General features: G+C 38.0%; 1 protein-coding gene across 1 annotated transcript in view; it reads right to left on the reverse strand.

Moving 5' to 3' along the window:
- Window positions 1–458: 458 nt before the first annotated feature.
- NPEPPS (aminopeptidase puromycin sensitive) overlaps window positions 459–27436 on the reverse strand; it is a 101665-nt gene continuing 74687 nt past the window's right edge. The window contains exons 11-23 of the mRNA XM_041725446.1: window positions 27301–27405; window positions 26814–26874; window positions 24514–24623; window positions 21635–21698; window positions 19576–19715; window positions 16506–16640; window positions 14853–15072; window positions 10133–10275; window positions 9652–9708; window positions 5999–6106; window positions 5336–5491; window positions 4992–5039; window positions 459–2122 (exon numbers count right to left, since the gene is read on the reverse strand). Coding sequence (XP_041581380.1) covers window positions 1970–2122; window positions 4992–5039; window positions 5336–5491; window positions 5999–6106; window positions 9652–9708; window positions 10133–10275; window positions 14853–15072; window positions 16506–16640; window positions 19576–19715; window positions 21635–21698; window positions 24514–24623; window positions 26814–26874; window positions 27301–27405 — 1500 coding nt within the window. The 3' untranslated portion in view covers window positions 459–1969. The remainder of the gene's footprint in view (window positions 2123–4991; window positions 5040–5335; window positions 5492–5998; window positions 6107–9651; window positions 9709–10132; window positions 10276–14852; window positions 15073–16505; window positions 16641–19575; window positions 19716–21634; window positions 21699–24513; window positions 24624–26813; window positions 26875–27300; window positions 27406–27436) is intronic.

Genomic DNA, 27436 nt, shown 5'->3' on the forward strand with positions numbered 1-27436 from the left:
AAAGATCCACACCCAACATGGGGCTTGAACTCAGGACCCAGAGATCAAAAGTCACACAATCCAGTCAGGTACCTTTTGAGTTCTTTAATAAAGCAGATTTTTCCCCCTCCATCTTTCTGGTGTCCCTCCTTTGCTGGTGCTTTAAGCTCATGCCTAGATGGCGTCCACCAGTGCTGAGAGTGGTCCCTGGATAGGAAAGCCTAAAAAATGAGTACTGGTAAGTCTCAAGTTAACTCCTGAATCCTGACTCTAAGGATCTCTAAGAGATTTCTGAGCATCCAGAATGAATTTAGAAGGAATATTTTTCTGTTTAGGTATTAATCATTAAGGAATTCAGAAACTGGATTTTCTTAAGACTCAAAAAAATCCCACGGTGGTAAAATTTCTTATAATTCTAGTAAATGGAAGAAAAATTTATAGTTTCTTATTAAAGAGAATAAAAGAAATCAGGACATCAATTTCACATTGACATTTTTATTAACGCCAACTGTTTTTTAATTATTATTTTTTTAAAACAATAGCACAAAAATGTTTCAAGGAAGCAGTCTCACAATCTGATGACCTTCTGAAATACAGTTAAGCCACACCAAATATGAAATACCTGTTAATAACACAAAACAAATATTTTTAAAAAGAAAAATAAAAAGAAGAGGAAAAAGAAAGAAAAGGAAAAAAAAGGTCGGGCAGAGGAAAGCAATGAGGTGTAGAGTTAAAACTCACTGGATCAGGTAGGCCAGGCTTGTTAGTAGGATACTCTGTTAAAGCAAAGAGTGGCACACACAGGCTGTGGTCTTTGCTGCTCTATCCTGTCACCACTACTACATGGCCCTGCAGTGGTTGCCACTGGCTTCTCACATGTCCACGATGAAGCAGGAGAAACCAGTGTTGATACTGTCACGAAGAGGTTTAACCATTGGCCTGTCGGATGACTAAAACCTTTTTTTTATTTTTTATTTTTTTTAAAAAGCAGAATAATTCCTTCAGGACAGCCTGGCTGAAAACCCTTTCGTTTCTATGTCTCACCTATCTGCATCTCAGGGTTCTTAAAAGTTATCTTAAAAAAGAAAGAAAAAATAATGTATATCAGTTTCTCTTATTTAATGTGGCTATAAAAGATGTTTCCTTATTATTTCTTTATCTCTAAGAAGGACACCGGGGGTGGAGGTTGGGGGTGGAACTAAGAGGAGGAAAAAACCCAGACCAGGATAGGTTTGGTTTGTTTTTTTAACATTTTTTTCTTTTTGGCCAGGGGTGGGTATCACACAGAAGGGAAGGCATGGAGAATTACGATCCTTGGTTCAGATTGAGTTACGCAGGAAAATACATCTTCCTGATCAGTCCCCATGCCAAAAAAAAAAAAAAAAAAAAAAAAAAAAAAGGACAAAAAAAAAATAAAACAAAACAAAAATCCCCGGGGGGGGGGGGAGGAAGAAAAAACAACCCCAAAACCAAAAAACACTTGGATTTATGCACAGACTCTATGTTATACCAGCTATCAGCCTTTCACGTTTAACCATTCCCAGCAATGGACACTACCCTTGGCTTGTAGGCTGCTTGCAGAACCCACTTCACAAAAAAATCTTCTTCACCCAGAAGCCTCTAGTTTCCTTTTGGTAGGTTATAAAAACAGAACATCTGTCATGAACAGGAGAGTGTTAAATACTTTTAACCACTGACAAGGCTTTGGGAAGTTTCACAGTTTCGTTATGCTCTATTTTATTACTATCATATTTACATTTTTTATTTTTTATTTTATTTTTATTTTTTTTGCTGAATTGCTGATTTTCCTTTTTTCAATAGAATTTAATTCTGGAGTGTGAGCAGGAACCAGTTAACTACATTCATTGTCCAACCCCCACTGGTTTGAAAGAAGACTCCAAATTCTCGGCATGTGAATCAGCTGTTCGGTAGCCCCACCTTATCCCCCCCACAGCCAAGCAGCAGAACCGCAGTGGTGGCGCCTAAGGGCTCACGCTGTAGGTGGTGAGGCCTTTCGCTGAAGGAGGTACTGGTGAATGCTCTCAGCATCTCGCTTTAGCCAAGCAGCATTCAGCAGGATATTTTCACAACACTGCTGGATGGTGCGTTCAGCTGAAGGAGCCGGATGACTCTCGAAGAAAGCCTGTTATAAAACAGCCCAGAATGCAGGATCATTACTAGCAATAGTAAGGATGTAATAATATCACAGGTCATGAAAAAACACTCTTCTGTAAGGGATTCAAAAGCTTCAATCAGGGATCTCTGGGTGGCGCAGCAGTTTGGCGCCTGCCTTTGGCCCAAGGCCTGATCCTGGAGACCCAGGATCGAATCCCACGTCGGGCTCCCAGTGCATGGAGCCTGCTTCTCCCTCTGCCTATGTCTCTGCCTCTCTCTCTCTCTCTGTGACTATCATAAAAAAAAAAATTGCTTCAATCATGAAAATATACCACTGCCATTCTAAGGCTAAAAGAAAACAAGCAGCTCCTTGGACCTGAATACAGGGATTCTTCTCCAAATATATGCTTAAAATGGAAACAAAAGTTAATAAAGAGATAGAATCTATCGCCTTTCTTTTAGATTGATTCATCATTAGTAGTTAGTGTAGGTTTTGGAATTAGGCTTGGGATCAAATCTAGGCTCAATCATGTATTAGCCTATGACTTTGAGTAAATTAACTGCTCCGTTTTCTCATTTATGAGAAAATATTTACTCCAGAAGATTTAAGAGAAACCTACACAAACTGTTAACATAATAGTTGGTAGGCAGAGTCCTTAAAGACTCAAAACACATTCAGGCTGCTTCTAATAGAGATTAATTTGTGAAGGATGATAAAACTAGAAAGGTCTGATTGCTGCTCCAGAGACTCACATTTTTCATACAATAAAACTATTTTCTAATGAAGTATACCACATTTCACAGAAAACAAAGCAACTCTTGGGGCACCTGGGTGGCTCAGTTGGTTAAGTGCCTGACTCTTGATTTAGGCTCAAGTCACAATCTTGGGATTCTGGGATCAAGTCCTGAGTTGGGTTCCATGCTCAGTGGGGAGTGAGCTTGAGATTCTATTTTCTCACTTTGCCCCTCCTCCTATACACTGTCTCACTCTCTCTCTGAAATAAATAAAATCTAAAAAAATGAAAACAAAGCAGCTTTTAAACACCAACCAGCAAAAGGATGGGGGGTCTTTACTTTGAACTAGTCATCACAGGTGTAAAAGTGAGAATGACTAATTCATCAGATTAATTAAGTCCGTAACTTTTAGAAATCAATAACCTTATTTTATTCACAAAGATGACAATGGCTCCTGCTCCAAGGCTCCTTAGAGCCTGAGTAAGATACAGGACTTCCCCTCATTCCATCTCAACAAATAGCACTACTATTTACATGATAAGAAACCTGGGAATTAGGGAATTATCCTCCACTCTTTCTTCTTCCTCTGCCAGGTATGTTCACAACACAGAGTAAATATTTGTTGAATTAAAGATTAACAAAATCAAGCCCCTGGATTTCATTACTCCATTTCCCTCAAGCTACTTTATCATTCTTGCTTGAAGAGTTAGCATCAACATCTATCTTCCCTTCCCCATTCCACACTGCAGCCAGACTGAAATTTTTATCATACAAATCACATTAACTCCTCACTGTTTATAAGTAATTCAAGGGTTTTCCACTATTAGGAAAGTTTTGTTTTGTTTTGTTTTGTTTTTTAAGATTTTATTTATTTATTCATCAGAGACAGAGAGGCAGATACACAGGCAGAGGGAGAAGCAGGCTCCTCTCAGACAACCTGATGCAGGACTCAATCCCAGGACCCCAGGATCATGTCCCAAGCCAAAGGTAGATGCTCAACCACTGAGCCACCCAGGTGTCCCATGTTAGGAAAGTTTTAATATGGATTACTAGGCCCTCCATAGTCTGGCCTCTACCTATCTAACCAGCCTCAGCTTGGCCACTCACTGCCCTTTCCGTCCAAACCCAATATATATACTTCTCCTTCAGAGTATGTATATCCTTTACGATAAAGAAACTGTTTGCATAATATACGATGTAAACTAAATGAAGGCAGAGATCAAGTCTTTCACTGTTTTCTCAAGATCTGAAATCTTTTTTTTTAAGATTTATTTATTTATTTATTTATTTATTGAGAGAATGAAAGAGAGGCAGAGACACAGGCAGAGGAAGAAGCAGGCTCCATGCAGGGAGCCCAACGTGGGACTGGATCCTGGGACTCCAGGATCATGCCCTGGGCCGAAGGCAGACACTCAACCGCTGAGCCACCCAGGCATCCCAAGATCTGAAATCTTAAAATCTTATTCCTAGCAATGGTTTGCAGAGTGAATGAAGTAACACTATAACTCTCAGAACTTCCAAATTCACACCTCATAACCCCATTGCCTCCAAGGTGAAGGCGAAAGTGACACTTCAAAAGTACTTCCCAATTAAATGCAACGGAAGGCTTAAAGTTAAGATGTTCCTAATCAGTGTAGATTTGTTCCTCAAATGCTGAACTTTATCACATAATTATTATCCTTTGTAAAGGCTAAGAGTCCCTACATAGCACCTGATCTCCCTGTGCATATGACAGACCTATGAAGGTTATTAGAAAGGAAACAAGAATCATTATCAAGGACCTACTATTCTGTTCCAGTCCCACTATGTTAGTTACTTTAAATAACAATTTTATTATCATCCCATTTTATGGATGAGGAGACACAGGGAGCTCACAGAGGTTAAAAACTTGCTTGAAGTCACATAGTTAACATAGGGTAGGGCACAGAATCCTATTCATATCAACTGATTCCAAGGTCCACGTTCTTTCAACCATATTTCGATGCCCTCAAAGATGACTCCAAACCCATATTCTTCAAGCATTAAAGACACAACCCTGTCTTTTTCCAAGCAAAAACAAGGATTAATACAACATTAGCCCAACACTGTATGATTACAATTTGGTTCATTAGTGTTTTTACTTACTAGCTTGAAAAATAAAAAGTAAACAGCACTTTGCTTACCTTAACTTCTCCAGCCATTTTATCAACTGCAAATCCCTCAACTGATAGCTGAAAAAACAACGGTGTATAGTAAATGCAAAAGAGGCTAGGAATTAAATTCCATTTACTCTAAAAATGAATCATTCTATTCTCTCCCAACTTTAGAATATTCTAGAGGATGCAGGATGGGTGATGGATAAGCCCTTTAATAAAGCTAATAACTATTTAAAGAAACCTTTTCTTTTTTTTAAAAAAAAGAAACTCTTAAACAGCAAAGAATGTAATCTATAAGCCTAGTGAGTCATGGATGTCTCTAAATAACATCCATGATAAACCAGCTATTCAAAATAAAAATCTTCACATACCTTTATTAGTCTGGATATTAAGAATCCTCCCTGGTATCGATTATAAAGTTCTTCCCAGTTGTCTTTTATAAATTTCCAAGCAGCCTTCCTTCCATGCTTGCTGCCTCCAGCTACTCCACCAATTACCGATACAGTGTCCTGTGGACGTACCTCTTCCTAAAAATAGAAAGAGAACTAAAAGTCTACTTGTATTCAAAACATCTTCTGATACAAGAAAGAGCAGATGCTTTTGAGGTACCCAAGCAATTACACTGAAGACCCTCATTCTCTGTTTTAGGAATGACTAGCACCAGAAGCTTCCAGCAAAGAGGCAAATGTTTCACCTAAAGACCAGCCAAACTGAGAATGAAGCACTGAGAGAAGTATAAACAGGCTGCTCAATAGATACTTGCTTGGGTTCCTACTGGGTAAAGAAAGGAAGAGACAAAGTAGTTACAGGGATAAATAGCCTTTCCAGTTTATTTCTGCTTCCAAGAATTCTGATTCTTAACATTAGAGGGAGATAGGTCAGTTAACAGAAGCCCATTTCATTTTCCCCAGATGAAGAGGAAGCCTTAGTTTAAGGTTAAAGCAGATCAAGAAGACACTGAATCAAAGACAGTTGCCACAGATCAGTGGCACCTCCATAAGCACCCTCCATAAGCAGTTTTCATTGTGACTTACTGAAAGTGCAAACGTGAGGACTTTCTGAATCAATTCAGGTGAAAGAGTAGCCCCAAGGACTCTTTCAATTCGGTTTTTCTCTTCTTGCATATCTGCTTGTTTGTGGAGCTACAGTGAAAAAATAAGGATAGAGACACAGTTAACTCTCCCCTAGAAGTTATGCAAATGCTTATGTGAGCTTTTCCCTCAATAAGGTGATACTTTTGCTCTATGTTCTCACTGGCTGTGATTGCAGAGTATGAAATTAACAAAATATAATAACTATTCAAGATGTTCAGGCAGGCATTATAGTTGTCATATGCCATTATAGTACGTCACTAAATGTAAGTGATGTGAATGGCTTGTCATCAGTTCTGAGCAGTTTAACATCAAGATCTGACGGGTATGATGTCTGCCTAATGTTCTATGTTAGATGAACAAACTAATCATCACTAATATCACTGAAGGTCATCAACTTAATTTCTAATAGTAAAAAATAAATGTTAATATTAATTCATTCAGTGGGATTCATTAATCCCATCTGATCAGTGGGATTCTGTATCATCACATTTTTATTTTTTTATTTATTTTTATTTATTTATTTTTTATTTTTTTATTTTTTTTTTTAAATTTTTATTTATTTATGAGAGTCGCACAGAGAGAGAGAGAGAGAGAAAGGCAGAAACACAGGCAGAGGGAGAAGCAGGCTCCATGCACCGGGAGCCCGACGTGGGATTCGATCCTGGGTCTCCAGGATCGCGCCCTGGGCCAAAGGCAGGCGCTAAACCGCTGCGCCACCCAGGGATCCCCTCATCACATTTTTAAATCAGCACATGCCAAATGCAGAAAATGAGGAAAACAGAGAAGCATAAAGAAAAAACTAAATTATTATGAGAGGTACATTGCCAAATTGGAAATAAGATCATCTTATATCTGCTGTTTTGTGACCTTTAAAAAATTTTTAAATTACAGGTAAGTTTTATTTTCTTTCTACTTTTCTAGTCTCTAAATCTTCCGTAATGAATATATCAAGTCTTTTTTTTTAATCATCAGAAGCAAAACATTATACATTTAAAAATTAGAATTAGAAGGGAATATGAGATACCTTTCTAAGACAACTTAATCTATAGACTCTCTTGACCTTTTGTCCCACTGAAGATTTTACACTGACCAGTGTCTGTAGACCCCATCACAGGTCCCAGTTTCCTCTTATTTCCTTTGGACTCTTTTGAGAAGCAGTGAAGTAAAATGAATAGGAAATCAGGAGACTTGGGTTTTCTAGTCCCAGTTTTGCCTCTAACTAGCTGTGTGATCTTGAATAAGTCCTTAACCTCTCCAGATCTCCGTTTCCCCATCTGTAAAATGAGTGGGGTAGACAGATAACTTCTAAGGTCCTTTTCAGCTCCAATATTCAAGGTCTGAACTCTGGCTTTCAGGAAGCATGGTTCTCCCTGAGGAGAACCTGTTACACTAGTCCACTAGATGGCACCATAACACTATGTTCCAAATATACTTTGAAATACAGGTTATTATTTTTTTTTTATCCTGCCTCATTATTCCTAAATTACCGATAGAAAACAATCCTCCTCATCTCCATCAACTGGTTCCTTGAAGAAATCTAATTTGGCCTTCATTAGAGCTCTTCCTTTAGTAAAGCAGAATTAGTAAAGCCAACTCACTTGTGTTAAATAGATGCAAACACTTATTAAATATACATACTAGTGTAAGTTCTTTAATGTATGCCAGGACATGAAAATGTCAAGGTTATTTGTCAGAAGAATTCCAGAACCTCTACTCTGTTCCATAGTTTGATGGAAAAGGCAAAACCCACAAATACTGATTTCATATGAATGATTTACATTGCACAGGTTCATAGAATATTAAGAATGAGAAGGGACTTCAATGTCATTTAATTGAAAGGTAAAACCAAAGTATAATTTTTATATTATTAGAAAGGAAAATCTTGTACAAGATCAGTAGTTAAAGAGGTACATTTTGAGTTTCTTAAAGTTTATATTTTTCAAAATATTCTAATCATTTAAATATGTTTAAAACTAATAAATTAGAAATTATATTTGCAATTCTGATCCACTTGAGATTAGAAAAGTATTCTTTTTTTTTTCTTTTAAAGATTTTATTTATTTGAGAGAGAGAGAGATAATGAGAGATCCAGTGGAGAGATCAGGAGCAGGGGGAAGGGGCACAGGACTTGATCCTGGGACCCTGGGACCATGACCTGAGCCAAAGGCAGATGCTTAACCAACTGAACAACCCAGGCACCCCAGAAAAGTGTTCTTAATCCATTAAAGATGAAAGTAAAGAACATCCCATCCCATTTTTGTTCTGTTTGTTACCCCCTTAAACACAGGTCTTTAAATGAATGGGCTTTATAGGTTTGACAGATAATTTAGGTATCTAGGTACATTTTGCAAATTTTAGTTGATGGTAATAGATTCAGCTCCCTTCATCTCTGATGCAACTAGAATAGTCAAGTGATTTCTTAGATTGGTAACTACATGGGCAGGGGGACTGGTGACAGCACTTGTTCCATAGCATTAGTATCAGAAATGATTATTAATTAATTAACTAATTAATTTATTTACTTATTTAAGATTTTATTTATTTGAGAGAGAGAGAGAGTGAGGGAGCATGCATGGGTCAGGAGGAGGGGCAGAGGGAAAAGCAGACTCCTTAATGAGCAGGGAGCCCAACGTGGGACTTGATTCCAGTACCCTGGGATCAGACCTGAGCTGAAGGCAGCTGCTTAACTGACTGAGCCACCCAGGTGACCCAGTACTACATTTTTTTTTTTTTAGTTTTTTTCTTTTATTTATTTTTTAAAAGATTTTTTTAGATTTTTAAAGATTTTATCTATTTATTCATGAGGTAGAGAGAGGCAGAGACACAGGCAGAGGAAGAAGCAGGCTCCATGCAGGGAGCCTGACGTGGGACTCGATCCCAGGTCTCCAGGATCTTGCCCTGGGCTGAAGGCGGCACTAAACCACTGAGCCACCAGGGCTGCCCTACAGTTTAATTATATGCCAACCACACTGGGAAAACTACAGAGCCAATGCAAGCAGGTCAATTAATTTCTTGTCCATTCATAAAAGGCACTGGCAAAGCTCAAACCCTTGAGACGCCTGATCATTTATCCCCTTTCTAAGTACAGACACAAACCTTTTCTTTAAAATGGGAAGAACCCTAGTAAGTTTACACTGAAGGGAAACATTTTAAGAATGTGTTAATCAAAATGAACACTTCAGTTTTTAGATTTAAGATGCATAAACTTATGAAAGTGAAAATATCAGATAACTTTTGGCATCGTATTGATATAGTATGTATGAACAGACATTTTATATTTCTCCCATAGTTTCTTTTCTTTTTGAGAGAGAGAGAGAGAATCCTAAGCAGACTCTTGCTGAGCATAGAGCCCAACACAGGGCTCCATCTAACAACCCTGGAATCATGACCAGAACCAAAAATCAAGAGTCAGATGTTTAACCGACTGAGCCACCCAGGTGCCCCTCCCATAGTTTCTTAGTATTTGCCTGTCTGCAATACGCGTATCTGCATGTATTTCTTTTGCTCAGCATTTTAACCACCTAAAGCTCATAATCTCTGTGTCAATCCAAGTTCAATAGGAGAAAATGGGAGCCCTTTCCTAATTTACTCACCTTTAGCATAATGTCTAAGGTAGTGCCATCACCATGCTTCAAAACGGTCAGATAGACCTACAAGAGAATACACGAACAAAAAAGAAGGCATCTGATGAAATGTATCTTGTTTCAAATAGTCTAATGTTAAGACAGACAGAAAGCTATGTGTGGATATTACATAGAAATTGTGGCAAAGAGCTTAGAGCCCACATTGAAAACCAGAAAGGTAGATGGCATGTAGTAAGTAACAGCAGCACACATCACCTCTCTCAGGGAAATGTGCACTGATGATCACCTTTCAGCACCAGAGTGTGGTCTGAAAAACTTTAAACAAATGAGAAGCTGGCTACAAACTTAAACAGCAGATATTAAATCAGAGTCAGACAAGATTTGTGGGTCAGTACTTAGGTCATTTTTGGTTACCATTAAATACATTTCACACTATACATAGAATGATGCAGTCACTTAGAAATCAAGGTTATTTATCATGAAAACCTACAGGACTCCTCAGGTCAGCGGAGAGAATCTGTTTCCCTTCTACATGGTCCTTAAACCGACGACGGGCTTCTTCTAACGTTGCCTTATGTCCTGCTTTTCCTAGTTTGCCCAGAACCAAGCCCCTCAGGAGTGCATCTAGATGACCTGATCAAGAAGTAAAAGAGACACGAAACTGCTTAAAAATCCTGTTTTCACAAATATACCACCTGGCTATTTTATAACTGTGTTATACCATGTCTACATTTTTTTGAAAAAGATTTATTTAATCATGAGAGACACAGAGAGGCACAGGCAGAGGAAGAAGCAGGGTCCATGCAAGGAACCTGACGTGGGACTTGACCTTGGGCCTCCAGGATCACACCCCAGGCCGAAGGCGGCGCCAAACCGCTGAGCCACCCAGGATGCCCCATGTCTACCATCTTGAACAAACACAATCAATTACCTTAGTACTTGAGAGAACACCTGATTTACATTATTCAAGTCATAAGAGTGAAGTACTAAACAGACTAGATAAGCAAATAAATTTGCTGGCTTTGTCTATAATTGCCAACTACCTGAATTTGTCAAATGTTCACTACATCCAGGTAATTACACTGCTAAGGATTATATGTGAAAGAAACAGGTTTAGATCATGCAGTTTTGACCCAAGATTCAGAGAATACATACAGAACTAGTATGCTATGTATAATAAATTGAGATCTCAGATTTTAAAAATCAACCTCTGATGGATCTATTTACTCCAAAGATGCATAAATACACAATAAGCACACAAAGACATGTTCAAGATTGGTCATTAGGGAAATGCAAATCAAATCCACAATGAGATGCCACTTCATAACCACTAGATGACTGAAAAAGGCAGACAACAACAAGCATTGTCAAAGATGTGGAGAAATTAGAACCCTCATACGTTGCTGGTGGAAAATGTAAAATGTTGGGGCCCCTTTGAAAAACAACCTGGCAATTCCTAAAGAGGTTAATAATAGAGTTATCGTATGATCCAGCAATTCCGCTCTTAGGTATATACCCAAAAGAAATGAAAGCACTATGTCCACACAAAAACTTGTATACATTATGTTCATAGCAGCATTCACAATTATCAAAACGTAGAAACCATCCAAACATCCATCAAGTGATGAATACACAAAATGTGGCATATCCATACCAGAGAATATTATTCAGGTAAAAAGAAATGCAGTACTGATATACATTGCAACATGGATGAACCTTGGAAACATTCTGCTAAGTGAAAAACTGAGACACAAAAAGCTACATGGGGTAGGAGTCCACTGATATGAAATGCCCAGAGTAGAAAGCAGATTAGTGGTTGCCAGGGATGGAGGCTGCCAGGGAATGGGGAGTGACTACCAATGGATATGGAGTTTCTTTTGAGGCTAAAGAAATTGTGCTGGAATTAGACGGTGGTGATGGTTGTGCAACCTTGTGAACAAAACAAAAAAGACTGAGTTATATACTTTTAAAAGGTCCATTTTATGATCTATTGATTATATCTAAAAAAAAAGTAAACAAGAAATGATGGATTGCAATACCAAAATGGACAGATGAGTCGCGGTATATTCATACAATGAATACCACTATGCTGTAAAAATGAATGAACACCTGGATGTATCTCAAGTACATTAAATTGATCAAGGGAAGCTAGATGTAAGAAAAAATATATCTATCAGGATTCCATTTATATAAAGCTCTAGAAAGGGTAATATTAATCTAGGGTGAAAGAAGGCAGAACAGTGTTTGCCTGCAGGGGATGGGTCGGGGGTACCTGAGTGGCAGGGACTGATTGGGAAGGGGCCCTGAGGCAACCTCCTTCGGTGTATGCATTTTTCAAAAGTTGCTAAACTGTAACATTTAAATTGTTCATTTTGCTACACTTAAATCATAACTCAGTAAAAGTTTAAGAAAACCACAGGAAATCAATAGATAACACAATAGGACATTAGTGAAGAACCAAATTATAATTCTGGCTCGGGTACTGACTTGCTATGTGATGCAAGGCAATGTTTTGTTATTTTGCTGTTTGACTTTTCCATCTATAAAACTAGAAAACTAAAGATATTCTCCCTATTTAATAAAGGGTTTTTTGAGCCCAAAAATTTTTACATATTATCAACCATGAAAAGAAGTACAACATCCAGTGTTTGCCTGTATCTGTCTCCACATATCCCCTCCTGTCCTGTTTCTAGGGATCTGTGCTCCTGTCTACAGCCAACTCCTGACTCCTCTTGGTCACTTGGCCATTGCTCTAACAATTACTCTCCCCTCTTTCACATCACGAATTTTTCTATTACTACTCCATCACTGTCATCAGCACAAAAACATGTTATAAAATCTCCCACTTTAGGTGCCTGGGTGGCTCAGTCAGTTAAACATCTGTCTGCCTTTGGCTCGGGTCATGATCTTAGGGTCCACATCAAGTTCTCCGCTTAGCAGGGTCTGCTCCTCCCTCTCACTCTCCCTTTGTACTCTCTCTCTCTCTCTCAAATAAATAAAATCAATCTAAAAAAAAAAAAAAAGCCCTTTTCACTTTATTAAAAAAAAAAAGCCTCCACTGACCCCTCTCTCTCCAGACTGTCCCCTTTTCAGCAAAACTCCTTTAAAAACTTGTTCCCCTATAGTCTGGAGACTCACAACTGTTCTCCACCACTCCACAAAATTAGCCAATGTAATCATCAATTCTCCTTCATCTTGCCTGACTCAGAGCAGCATCTGTCATGGTGAATAACTCCTGCTGCATTGCTTCTTAAGACATTGGGGACATCTTCTCCCTCCTGACTCTCCACCTCACTGGTCAGTCAGTGTTCCCTGCTGATCCTTCCTCTTCCATCCAATCTCCAAATCCTAGTCTAGTCTAGGACCTAGTCCTCAGACCTTTCTTCTCTCCACCTGCATTCAGATCCTATGTGATCTCATTCAGTCTCATGGCTGCAAATACCATCTACACATTAGCAGGATTTATTCAGCCTAGACCTCTAGGCATGATACTTTCCACCTGGATGTCTAAAAGGACCTCAAATTTCACATGTCTATAACCCAACTCCTGACTCCCTCTGCCCCCCAGCCTGCTTCTATGGCAGTCTTCCCCATTCCTGTATATGACAAATTCACTCCTCCAGTCTTCAGGCCAGAATGTGGTGGCTCCTCTTACTCCACCACACTCAGTCCCACCACTCAATAGTTCAATTCTACCTTCAAAACACATGCTAAATTTATCACCTAGTTGCAAGCCGCAATTAGTGCCTCAATTGGATTACTGAAACAGCTTTGTAACTTGTCTCTCTGCTCTTCTTGTCTCCCCACTCCAGTTTGGTTTTCACACAGCTGAGTACATCCAGTCATGTTCTTCTGCTTAACTCTCAAATTTGTTTCTCACACCAGTAACTATGAAAATCCAAAATGTTGTACTAGGTCCCATAGGTCCTACAGGAGCTGAACTGCTTCCCACTCCCTGTCTCCCTCACTTACTCTGTCCTGACCTAACTAGCTAGTTGTTATTCCTTGAACAACCCAAGCATTCTTTTGTACTGGCTGCTGTCTGTCTGGACCATTTCCCTTTAGGTAGCCTTACAGCTCTCTCTCACAAGTCTCTGTTTATGCTCATATATCACCTCATCACGAGTGACTGCTGCCCTGACCACTCTTGATGAGCTATAGGCCTACTCCTCTTTGCCTACCTTACCTAACTACATTTTTCTTCATGATGCCTGTTGCCACCTAAAATATCATATATTTAATAGTTTGCTGTGTCTCCCACTAGAATGTAAGCCACACAGGGCAATGCTTTCTTCACTGCTGTACCACTAGGTCCCAGAATAGTACCTGGTATTTATTAGATGCATAAATATTTGTTGAATCAATGAAGGGAAAACATAGAGCTCTAGGTAATTGTTTCTTTTTTTTAATATCATTTTGGCTTCTTTTTTTTTTTTAAGATTTATTTATTTATTCATTCAGAGAGAGAGCGAAGAGAGAGACAGAGACACAGGCAGAGGGAGAAGCAGGCTCCATGCAGGAAGCCTGATGTGGGACTCGATCCCGGGTCTCCAGGATCACACCCCGAGCTGTAGGCGGTGCTAAACCGCTGCGCCACGGGGGCTGCCTAGTTTCTGTTTTTCTTATTGCAAAGACTTCCTCCTAGATCAAGAATGCTCAGGAGGAAATACCATCTTTAGTTATTTGCAGATGATAGAAAATAATTATATATAAAGCCTTAAAATCACCATTCCTAACATTTATATGAGAGCAAAAGAGTAAATATATGATTACAGAAGTAATCAGAGGAAAGAACACATGTAGAAAGGAAATAACTTCCTTAGTTCAGGTACTGTCTCTCAGTATCTTTACAAGTTGTACATATAAGGTGCCTGGTATTTATGGTAATAATAAATAAAATAAGCCAAAATTCCCTTTAGCTTTTCTTAATTATAGATGGGCCTTTGGAAGTGTGTACAAGATTTTTTCCACCATTTTTTGTTGTTTATAAATCATATTTAGCAGTGAATACACATAACCACAACTGTTTCAATGCTGTGACCCGTGTAACTTTACCAGTAAACTTAAAAGGCCTAAGATTTAATTTCTAGCGAGCTGAATATTTAGTAACATCCAGCAGATACAAAGATGTTACTGATACTCTTAACCACAACTGAGTTAAAAAGGACCAATTTCTCATCAATTCTTTCCCCATTCAGTACATCCATTACCTTCTCCAGGTTTGGGGTCCCAGCCCAGTCTCTCCCCTATAGGTGAAAAGACATCTTTCACAAACTCCTGGATTTCCTCATAGAAGTCTGTGTGGGACAAGAGAGTTGAGAGAATCCCCAGGTTACAGCTCAGGTCGCTCCATACAGTATAATTGGGCTCATTCACAAAAGCCTCCATGACTTTTAGAACCTCTACAGTGCTAATGATTCCAGCTCGAGCCTGGGATAGGAAAAAACATAAATTAATCTAGTCTTCAAACAAAAACAAAACAAAACAAAACAAAACCACAAGCATGCATTTTCAGCATTATCTACTGCTAGTTACTCATCTCTTTCATTTAAAGGAAATGAAACTATATAAATTCAGGAAAATTATTAGAATAAAAATCCTATCACGACAACATTCTTTATTTACTTTTTCCCTATTTATAAAAGAGGCACGTAAAAAAGTACAGTTTGGTGACAGATGGTAGCTATACTTGTGAGCACAGCATGATGTACAGACTTGTGGAATCACTATGCTGTACACCTGGAAACTAATGTAACATTGTGTGTCAACTATACTTCAATGAGAAAGAAAGAAAAAAGAAAGAAGAGAAAGAAAGAAAGAAAGAAAGAAAAAGAAAAAAGAAAGAAGAAAGAGAAAGAGAAAGAAAAGAAAAAAAATAGCTTCCTATTTCTATCCAGTTTCTGGGGCCTTCTGGGGCCTTTTATTTTTAAAATCCTTATACTTTCAGAAAAGATGCAAACATAGTTAGGGCTTTGGTTTTTGACAGAGGCTCTTTCAAAACTGGACCTGCAAACTGTGTCAACTTCAGCCTGTCCTTTACTCATTTCTAAAAGAAGGCAAACTGGAAGGCACTACAAATTCAGAGTCCTTTCAGAATTAACTAATAGAGCTAGGAAAAAGAACTTCTGTTACAGCAGCCAACTGCACAAACACACCACTCTCCTGGGACAGGTCTCTCTCAGCAATGAGATCAGCAGATGTGAGGTTTTGTGCATCAATGCTAATCTGTGTTTATACAAAGGAGGAATCCAAAACCAGTTACTGCAGAGGGGAGGGAAAGTTTCAAGTCCAATTTAAAGGAACACTAAGAGGAATCTGACAATTTTATCACAAAGACATCTGGAAATGATCTAACCTAAGTTGGAGTCATAAAGATACTACTATTTATTGCTGATTTAAATCCTCTCTGGAACAAAGCCAAATATAAATATAATTTTAAAGCTAATGGGTTATTATTATTTGAGTAGCAATGGAATACTAAAAAATTCTAAACATTTCCAGCAAAGTACAATCACTATTTTAGAAAAATATAAATCACTTTGAATTATTTAAAAAACCACATCAGTAGCAAATTTCTTCAAGGCTCATACCTATTTCTACTGAAAAGAATTTTTGCCTTACAAAGGATGGTTTTAGTTGCAAAACCTGGCTTAGGAGTAGTGAGATGGGATTTGTTTCTGGTAAATTATATTAAGGTTCAATCTTGTCGTGTTAATTAATAATTAGTCATTTGCTCTAGTCCCAAAAGGCATTCAACTTTCAGGAAGAACCATATTCTTCTAATTATGTTTCAGTCAGACACTCCAGGAAAAACAAAATCCTTTAATTAACAAAATCCATCATACTACTTGAGAGAGGCTCACCAAGGAGAAGAGGTCATTCTGTAATCCAAGTCGATCCACAGGGGGCAGAGAAAGGTCACGAATGCCTGGTAATAAACTTTCCAGCATGGCTGAGCTGTACTGGGTCCGATAAAACCCAACTGTTCCCAGGTTTAACTGAAAAGATACCCAAGGGCATTATTAATAAAATCGTTGCCTTTGTATTTTTAAAGCAATCTTTAGCGGGTATGAAAGGTGTTCTAGTTTTCGATATCTGGAAGAAAACAAAGCTCACATATGCAGGCAGGGATGAATAGGAAATAATGCGTAAAGATAGAAATTGGTTATGGGGTGCCTGGGTGGCTCAGTTGGTTAAGTATCTAGCTCTTGATTTCGGCTCAGGTCATGATCTCAGAGTTGTGAGATCAAGCCCCATATAAGGCTCCAAACTGAGCTTGGAGTGTTCCTAAGATTCTCTTTCCCTCTCCCCCCACCCTCTAAGCCCTGTGTGCTCTCTCTCTAAGGAAGGAAGGAAGGAAGGAAGAAGGAAGGAAGGAAAAGAAAGAAAAAAGAAATCATTGTAAAGATGAAAACAGACAGAGGAAAGCAGAAATTTGTCATAGTGGGAGCCAGAGAGACAGACAGGAGGAGGAACATAGGGAGGAAGAGTCACATGGGCCAGTTTCTATTTCTACTCAAAGTGGACAGTTTTAAGTTTACAGAAAATATTTACTGTATGTAAGAGCACGTGGACACAGTAGAATCTATAAGGAGGACTAAGCCTTTACAAACATTCACCTATTCAGGTCAGAGTCTCAACAGAATAACAATGCTCAGGTCCTAGATTTTTAATTTTTATTCTTTATTATTATTATTATTATTTTAAGATTTTGTTTATTTATTCATGAGAGACACAGAGAGAGCGAGAGGCAGAGACACAGGCAGAGGGAGAAGCTCCTGCCTGGAGCCTGACACGGGAGTCGATCCCGGGACTCCAGGATCATGTCCTGGGCCGAAGCCAAAACACTGAGCCCCCCAGGGATCCCCCTATTCTTTATTATTTTTTAAAGATTTTATTTATTTGAGAGAGAGGACAAGAGCAAGAGCACAAGCAGGGGGAGGGGCAGAGGGAGAAGCAGACTCCCTGCTAAGCAGGGAGCCCCGACATGGTGCTCAATCCCAGGATCCCAGGGTCTGAGCCAAAGGCAGACACTTAACGACTGAGCCACCCAGGTGCTCCTCAGGTCCTAGATTTTAAGGAATTATATGGATTTAAAAGGTAATTTCATGTGATTTGCGGAATGAAGTAATCATGGACTGTGATTATTCTCTATAGGCTATTTATTTACCAACAATATATGTCCATATATATATGCATATATATAATATATATATTAAACATTTTATTTATTTATGAGAGACACAGAGAGAGAGGCAGAGACATAGGCAGAGGGAGAAGCAGGCTCCCCTCTGGGACCACGCCCTGAGCCAAAGGCAGACACTCAACTGCTGAGCCACCCAGGTGTCCCTATTTTTGATATTTATATACAAAATGCTTTAAAGATAAAATAAGGGCATCCCTGGGTGCCTCAGCGGTTTAGCTCCTGCCTTCAGCCCAGGGCGTGATCTTGGGGCCCCAGGATCGAGTCCCACATCGGGCTCCCTGCATGGAGCCTGCTTCTCCCTCTGCATCTCTGTCTCTGTCTCTGTCTCTCTGTCTCTCATGAATAAATAAATAAAATCTCTTTAAAAAAAAAATGTCTTAGTAAAAAAAAATAAAGGTAAGGGCAGCCCCGGTGGCACAGCAGTTTAGTGCCGCCTGCAGCCTGGGGTGTGATCCTGGAGACCCAGGATCGAGTCCCGCATCGGGCTTCCGGCATGGGGCCTGCTTCTCCCTCTGCCTGTGTCTCTGCCTCTCTCTCGCTCTCTCTGAATCAATCAATAAATAAATCTTTTAAAAAAATAAAATAAATGTAAAATAACAGTATAAGATATAATTATTTTACTGTTTATATATAAATATTATTTATTTATTAAAAAGATTTTATTTATTTATTCATGAGCGACAGAGAGGTAGAGACACAGGCAGAGAGAGAAGCAGGCTCCATGTAGGGAGCCTGATGTGGGACTTGACCCCGGGTCTCCAGGATCAGACTCTGGGCCAAGGCAGCGCTAAACCGCTGAGCCACCCGGGCTGCCCTCTTTTTTTTTTTTAAATAAGATTTTATTTATTTATTCATGAGAGTCAGAGAGAGAGAAAGAGAGAGAGAGGCAGAAACACAGGCAGAGGGAGAAGCAGGCTCCGTGCAGGAAGCCTGATACAGGACTTAATCCCGGGATCCCAGGATTACTACCTGAGCTAAGGCCAACCTCAACCACTGAGCCGCCCAAGTACCCAGCTACATAATTTTCCAGATGTAACTTCAAATAGTAATATAGTATTCCATCAAGTATATTTTAAAAATATGTATTAAAACAATGAGAGAAATGGTTCTTCTTTCAGAAGAGCACGTATGTCTGAGACAATATATAATTCCTCTCAGGAACCTATAACTGGGAGAAAAGTGTAGGAGATACTTTCATTATGAATGGTACAGAGTACAGAATAATGAAAAATCCTTTTTACCATCTGTTATTTTTTGTGAAATGTTTTTCCAATACCAGTTATAGGAATTTCACATTTCAGTGACACAAACTTATTATTATATGTCTGCTCTCACTTGATTATAGCTGTGCATATATAATGACAAAACATCATCAAAGTTAACACCTCATTACAAACAATGATAGTGCAATTTGAAGTTGCAAGACTACACATCTTTTGATTAATGTGACTTTACACATAATCTACTATTTTTTCCCCTTTGATCCTACCCTTTAATACCTGCTTATCTACCACTCCCTTACCTGACACAAGGGAAGATATCTAAACCATATTATTTGAAAACTGGCCCTAAATTTCACACGGGAAAGTTCAGTAATGTTTTTGTCTTTGCAAGTCGTGGCCTAAACAAAAGCAGAATTTAGAGCCAACCATAAAGCACATAAAGGGAGTGAGAGAAATCAATTAATTTAGATCAGATAAAAACGGTTAGGCCACTTCTGGACTTACCTTTACCCACTGGTCTGGTTTGACATTTTTCAAAACCACATTCATCTCTGGCTTGTCCATCAGAATTTTCAGTTTGGCATGGTTAGGATCTTCGCTAGTAGAGATTGTGATAGGAACCATCCACTGGGGACAGTCTTCTCCTTAAGCAAGAGAAGAAACGAAGAAAAAACTTGAAAAATAATTTGTTACTAGAAGAAACAAAAGGTAAGGTGGAGAGAGAGGACTGGTGTCCCACCTATGAGCTTGAGCTTGAGTCTAACTATTAAGTATAGAGCTAATTTTCAATGGTACATAAATTCTTCTGTCATCTGAATAATATTAGTGCAAAGGAATAGAGAATTTATTAACAAAACCACAATAGCTTGAAAAAACAGAACAGTTTATTCAGTTGTAGTATCACAAATATAGTGATTTTAATGTAACTGCTGTTTTCCCTTTACAGAGCAATAGAGGCCGTAATGATTTTACTGTTAAAAGAATTTTTAAGTAGGCGAAAGCTCTCACATAGCATTCAAAAACATTCTAAGGTGCAGCCCTTAACAGATATACATACTGCTGAAACACTAAAGGGTTGATTTTATTTCTGTGATAGACATGATATTCCCTGGAGCTGATGGATTCCATCACTAAAAAGTTATAGCTAAAAGTTAAAGCTTTTGTAAGGCAGGAAGCATACTGTCTTTAAGGTATAAGACAGCAAAACAGACTTTTAATTAAGATGTCAAACAGAAGAGAGTCATTGCCCAATGCATTTATGTAACAATTTTAATAAGTTATATAACTTTATGCTATTAGGCTAAACCACAAATTAAAATTTCCTCCTAGCGGTGGGATATTTCAGGTTTTAATACTGCCTATACTGGTCACAAAGTATTTGAAAAAACTACAAACTTGTCAGTCCTACCATGCAGACTGGTATGAGGCAGCAAACAGAAACTGTGATACCTGGGGGGATTTATTTTTGGATAATAAGCCTGTCATCTGATTGTCAGACATATGTAAAGAGTAATTCTAAATGCTAAGGAAGGTTAAGGATAGAAGGCTGTACCTCTTAACCCTAGGACAGAGTATCATATTTTGGACGGCAGAGCATGAAAAGATACTGGTGATTCTGATACACAATTCCCTTTATTAAGAATTATTGTTTTAAAGGAGGTGAGAAAGTGTAGAGAAATAGTTTTAATTTCCTGAGCAATGGCCTGTAGAAATATTTGAAAAACCAGAGTTGAGTGGCAGCTAAAGGTATAAACTCATGGAATCCAACCATTTTGTGTGAATTCCCACCCTTCAGCTCATTAGATGGGTGACCCTAGCTATGCCTCAACTTCCTCATTTGTAAAAAGGAAATAATACTATCTACCTAATGGGGTTGCTCAGACTGTAATAAGGATTAGTTATACTGCTTAGTACACTAGTTAGTACATAATAATGCTAAACAATCACTGGGCTTTATTTATTTACTTGTTTACTTACTTAGCACACCCAAGAATTAAAAAAATAATAAGAAAAATTAGCCCAACACAAATGTGCACCAAGGCTTCTTTTCGGGATTAAGGCCAAAGACATTACTTCTTGGGTGTTCCTATCCTAATTCATTCCTTATAGCTTCTAATATCACACAGAGACAAGGAATTTCAAAAATCAAAGAATGTCAAAACACTGCAAATACCTCATGAATCTCCTTTTTTGATTTCCTAGATTTCATTTATAGTTTATTACCATTTCCTTGTTTTTATTTAATTCTATTAAAAATATTTAAAAATGGGGGTGCCTGGGTGGCTCAATCAATTAAGTGTCTGCCTTTGGCTCAGGTCATGATCCCGGGGTCCTGGGATGGAGCCCCATGTCAGGCTCCCTGCACAGCACCAAAGTCTGTTTTTCCTTCTTCCTCTCTCTCTCTCTACTATTGCTCGTGTGCTCTCTCTCTTTTGCTCACTCTCTCTCAAATAAATAAATAAAATCTTTAAAAAAATATATTAAAAAATGGACAATTATTAAAACACTACTCCTATGGTATCCAAATTCATTCATCAGCTCCTACTTATAGCCATTTGCTTACCAACATATGGTCCGCTGGCACAGAACTTCCTTTGGGACAACCTCAATAATCTGTCATCTTCTACCTAAAGAAGGAAAACAAAAGCTAAAATAGTAGTATTGACCTTTTTTTTTGAGGGGGCAACACTTCTGCGACAAAGTAGAAGGTGAAATCAATACAGCCAAATGTCTCATGAGAACACAAGTGCAACAGTGATGAAGATGATGATACTACTGAATGGGAGAAAAGGCACTGCTTTTCATTTAGGCCTCAAAATAACAATACTTTAAATAACAGGCCATGTTCTATGAAATGAAAGGATATATATGTGGGTAAGAACTTTAAAGTGATAGCATTTTCACAAGGATACATTAAATTAATAATTAATAAATAATGCTATAGCAAGTTGTTTTAATCTTTATAAAGAGAGGTTATGTCTTCAGACTCTTTCACTTCTAAAAAGGAGCAACCTTAGATTAGCATGTGCACTTGATATTAGGAATTCAAATTTTCAGAGTGACTGATAAACATGAGAAAGACTGATAAACATAAAAAAGGCATACACCTTGTTTCAAAGGCTGAGTTTTGCAATGAAACACAAAAAAAGTGGTAGGGGGGAAAAGCTGCAAAACACTAAAAAGCCAGAAGCAACAAAGACAAGCACATACTTAAAGGAATACTTCAACAATATAGTCATTTGTTTTATATTTTGTTAATATGTCCTAGGATATCTTAAATAACATAAGACATAACAGATTTAGCATTACCTAAATCAAATGTAAAATTAGGCCATGACCTTTATGGATAAACTGACTACACAAGAAAGAACTGAAAAGCTAAAACAATAATCTGAGTAAAGAAGCAGTAACCATTTTGATGCCACAAAGAACTTGCTAATGAACTTAAACACCTCATCACTGATTAGTTATGTATCATAAAGATTTCCTCGAGGGGCAGCCTGGGTGGCTCAGCGGTTTAGCGCCTGCCTTCTGCCCAGGGTATGATCCTGGAGACCCGGGATCGAGTTGCTTCTTCCTCTGCCCATGTCTCTGCCTGCCCCCCAACTCTCTGTCTCTCTCATGAATAAATAAAATCTTAAAAAAAAAAAAAAAGATTTCCTTGAAAAAGTTGAAAAGTGACTTTTAAGTTGATTCAGAAATAAATAAAAAATGTTTGCATTTAGGGAATATAAAATGAGAAATCAATCATAATCAAGATATTATATGTTGTAGTGCTCTTCTAGTTTTAAAGGGATTGAGAATCCTAGATAGGCTTTTAATTCTAGTATGAAATGGAAGATAAGTGTGGGTATGTCTGTGGACAAAAAACCAAAAGTAAGACCTCAAAAGCAGTTTGATGGAGAAGTTAAATTAGCCTCAGTAACACTAGGAGGAAGTCAGATGTTAGTTTTTTTTTTTTTTTAAGATTTTATTTTTTTCAAAAAAAAAAAAAAAGATTTTATTTTTTTCATGAGAGACACACACACACACACACACACACACACACACACACACAGGCACAAAGACACAGGCAAAGGGCAGCCCGGGTGGCTCAGCGGTTTAGCGCCGCCTTCAGCCCAGGTTGTGATCCTGGAGACCTGGGATCGAGTCCCACATAGGGCTTCCTGCATGGAGCCTGCTTCTCCCTCTGCCTGTGTCTCTGCCTCTCTCTCTTTCTGTGTCTCTCATGAATAAATAAATAAAAATCTTAAAAAAAAAAAAAAAAGACACAGGCAAAGAGAGAAGCAGGCTCCACACAGGGAACCTTATACAAGGACTAGTTTAAATGTCACCTAGAATTCCGACAGTACAAAAAACCAAATTTACTAACTTAACTTAGAATGCCATATTGAGAAAATCTTTGTAAAACATACTTAGTTTTATGAACAATGCAGAACCACTATAGCAAACACATACCAAAAAGAGCTATGAATCTTCCTCTCTAAAAATAAACAGTAATTAATTCTGTATGCAGGTTAAAAAACCATGGCAAAGAAATATAAGCGAGGAATTTCACAATTTCATATAATTAAAGTAAGTTAAGATAAACTTTCTGGTACACATTGAAGGTTGACGTATAAACTCTCAGTCGTATTGAAAGGACAACTCATTTCAAAGTATACTTCTCTGAATTCAGGTAACAATTCAACTAATAATAGTGCAATTCTAATCAAAATCACTCAACCAACATTAAAACTAACTTTAGGGATGCCTGGTTGGCTTAGTCACTAGAGCATATGACTCTTGGTCTCAGGGTCGTGGGTTTAAGCCCCATGTTGAATGTAGAGATTACTTAAAAATAAAATTTTAAATAACAACTAATTTTAAAGAATATTATAAATAGGTGTAGAATTTTAACAAATGCTATTTCTGCATCAATAGAAGTGATTATGTGGTTCTTCAGCTTATATTCTGTTAATGTAGTGATTATGAATCAATATAGTGATATTTATTCATTCATACATACATACATACATACATACCTCCCAACTTTGTATTCCTGGAATAAACCCCACTTGCTCATTTTAGAATTATACCAAGAGGTACCTGGCTGGCTCAGTCAGAAGAACACACAACTCTTGATCTCAGGGTCATGAGTTCAAGCCCCACGTTGGGTATAGAGATTACTTAAATAAATAAATAAACTTTAAAAAATGAGCATTATATCAATAAGTTTACAGAGTTTTCCTTGGGGACAGTAAGAGTAGACAACATTTTGCTTTCTGCTGTAAGTATGTATGATTTTAAGGATGTAGGGGTCAAACCATTTAGTATGAGATAATAAATCACTGAGAAAATGCAAGGGATTGTTTAAATGTTACCTACAAAAAAACAAATTTGGTAACGCTGAATTTCATTTTATATAGTAGGAGATGAACTGGAAGACTTTTATAAGGTTACCTGTTCTGCTTCCACATAAATGAGAGGGAATCCCATTTGTTTGGTCCAGGTATTCATCACTGCTGCTATAGGTTTACCACTAGCATTTTCTAAACTTTCCCAGAGATCCTCTAGAAGAGAAACACAAACAATGAAAATCTAAAATGTTTACATTTTTATTTTCCTAAACAAACCAGAAATTTTATAGAACTCCTGACACTACATTGCTAACCAGTTCTTTGGTTCTTTAGGTTCAGGAGACAAACAGGGGGTCAAACTAATGTCCCCTTGCCTCCCCATTAAATAAACTTTATTACAAAAACTGGACTTGGTCTTATAGGCTAAGATTTCCTTCATGGTTCCAATTTACTAAAAAAAAAATCACAAATTATAGGGGTGCCTGGCTGGCTCAGTCAGTGGAGCACGTGACTCTTGATCAAGGGGTCAGGAGTTCAAGTATCACACTGGGCCTAGATTTACTTAAAAGAAAAATCACAAACTATAATAAACAAAAGATAAGCAGGTGAGTTCAAATGAGAAGAAATAGAAACAAATAGAAACATATTTAAGATCACCCCTAAACAATCATCCACAAACTTAAAACCATTATACTTATTCAATTAACACAGGTTAAAAAATACTCAGTATTCTGAGGTTGAAGTAAAACTCATGTGGTCAAATGGCACTGGTGGCCAAGTAAACAAAAGAGCAATATGATGTGATCTATACTATAATGGGGACAAGGACAGAGGAAAAGCCCTTAAAGAAAAATCCAAGAAAAAGAAAGGCTTCATATGAGTTGGCTTTTGGTCTGCACCTTGAAGAGGAGTTGTTCATTAGGCTGACCAAAGGAAAAGGGTATTCCAGGTAGACAGAATAAATGGTCTATGTACAAAGACGAAAGAAAGAAAAGACAGAAAATATCAGTAATGGCAAATGTTCAACAAACTGACGACAGAGGCCCAGGTGTGGGAGCACCAGGCAATGAGCCTGAGACCGCAGGCCCAGGGCTACACTGCTAAGACTCTGTATGACCTGACTGTGGAGGGGAGTGAAGAATCTCGAGTGTTTTTAATTAGTAGGTGATGTAATCAAAGATTCGCTTTAGAAAGGTAACCCTGGCTAGTGTCAAGGTGAAAGAGAAAACCGAAGAGAATGGGGCAGGAAGAAGTACTAAGCTGGCAGGCAAGTGTGGAATTCAGGAGAGAGATCGTGAAGGTATGAATTAAGGAAAAGGAAGTGAGGTGAGACAGAGTATCAAAACCACAGATGTACTGCCACTTGTCTTTCATCACATATACAAACCAAGAAGAGGTACATGGTAGGCCTTGCTATTTAAAGTGTAGCCTATAAACTAGTAGCACTAGCTTCAAATGGGACTGTGTTAGATAGATCTTCAGGTCTCACCCCAGACCTACCAAATTAGAAATATTTTCACAGACCCTAGGTCACTGCATGTACATTATAGTTTATGAACCATATTGTTATTTCCTCATGTATTATATGTATGCATGCTAAAGACTCAGAAAACTTACAAGAGCACATTTTTCTGTAGCTCTCCTTTAAGGAACAGAATAGAATGCCTCTCTCTTTTATAAACTGAGATGGAAATTTACAGTGAGGAGATTGAGGGGAGAGTGTCAGGGTTACATCATGTCCTGACACATGTCCCTACAGAGAGGGAGATATACAGTATTTTTAATTCACAGGTCACAAAATCTCAGGAACAGCCCATAGCCAGGCCTCTCTGAACTTCTGTCATTCTATTAGACACTAATGATATTACACAAATCTTGTTTTTAAATTATTTTTGTTCACTGAAAAACTCAAAACTCCAACTCTGGGTCTTTTTCATATTCAATCAACTCATACCTTTATTCTTTCTTTTGACTCCCATATACGATAAATTATAGACCACTTTACACTGAAAATCTTAAACCTTCACTGAAACTCATTGAACTAGTTCCACAAGTTCACTACAAAAATGGCTAATTTGCAGGAATTTTAATGGCCAATGGTCAATTTAGGGCAATAAAACCAATGGGTCACCAAAAAGAATAAATTCTGGTAAGGTAAACAGAGCTCTTCAGACTCTCTGGTGACAGGACACTGAGCTTTGGAAAGCAGACTACTGGAGGGGGACCAGAAAGATAATGGGTTCTGATTCATGATCCATGGCTTAACACATGGCACCAAATAGGTCAACTTTACTTCCTATCTATCACACGGAAGATTAAGCATTTAGAAAAAAGTGTAAATGTTCCGCTCTGGATAGAGTGCCAACATCTTCTCTTCTACTATCTCAAGCTATTAAAGATTACCTGTGGCAGCATTCTTTTGTTGGAACTTGGTTAAATACATGTTCATTCCTTTCTTAAAGTCCTGAGAAAACACAATTTTTAAAATCCGGGAGATTAAGACCTTGGAATTTATAGTGTATTTGCATATTAGTACTCGAAAGCTAATTTACTCAAATTAGTTGAGTGTCAGACTTACTGAAAAACATCTATCCTTCTAACATCTACTGTCTTTTATTTAAGAATGCATACTCTTTGCCTTCTACTTTTGCTTTCAAGTTTTATGCCAGCCGCCCACACATCCCCCAAACATTTTCACATCATTCATCTAAGAGACAAGAGTCAATATAAAAAGAAAAGAAGATAACCCAGATTGGAGTTAATATCCTTCCAAAGTCTAGAAAAATTACTTAAGAACTCAATCTAAATAAAAGCAGACACATTTTTTCATGCAAAACACTACGATTTTACCATAAAAGAATGAAAGATTTTTTAAAATTGCTTTTTTTACCTTGTCCCCAATGTAGTCATGGAGCATTCGGATGACAGATGCACCTTTGCTATATGATATAGCATCAAATATCTCATCAACTTCAGAAGGATGGCCCACACTGACCTGGCAGACAGTGTGATTCAGGGTTATGACA

This window comes from Vulpes lagopus, chromosome 12 (genome assembly GCF_018345385.1).
Source record: "Vulpes lagopus strain Blue_001 chromosome 12, ASM1834538v1, whole genome shotgun sequence".
Taxonomy (NCBI): domain Eukaryota; kingdom Metazoa; phylum Chordata; class Mammalia; order Carnivora; family Canidae; genus Vulpes; species Vulpes lagopus.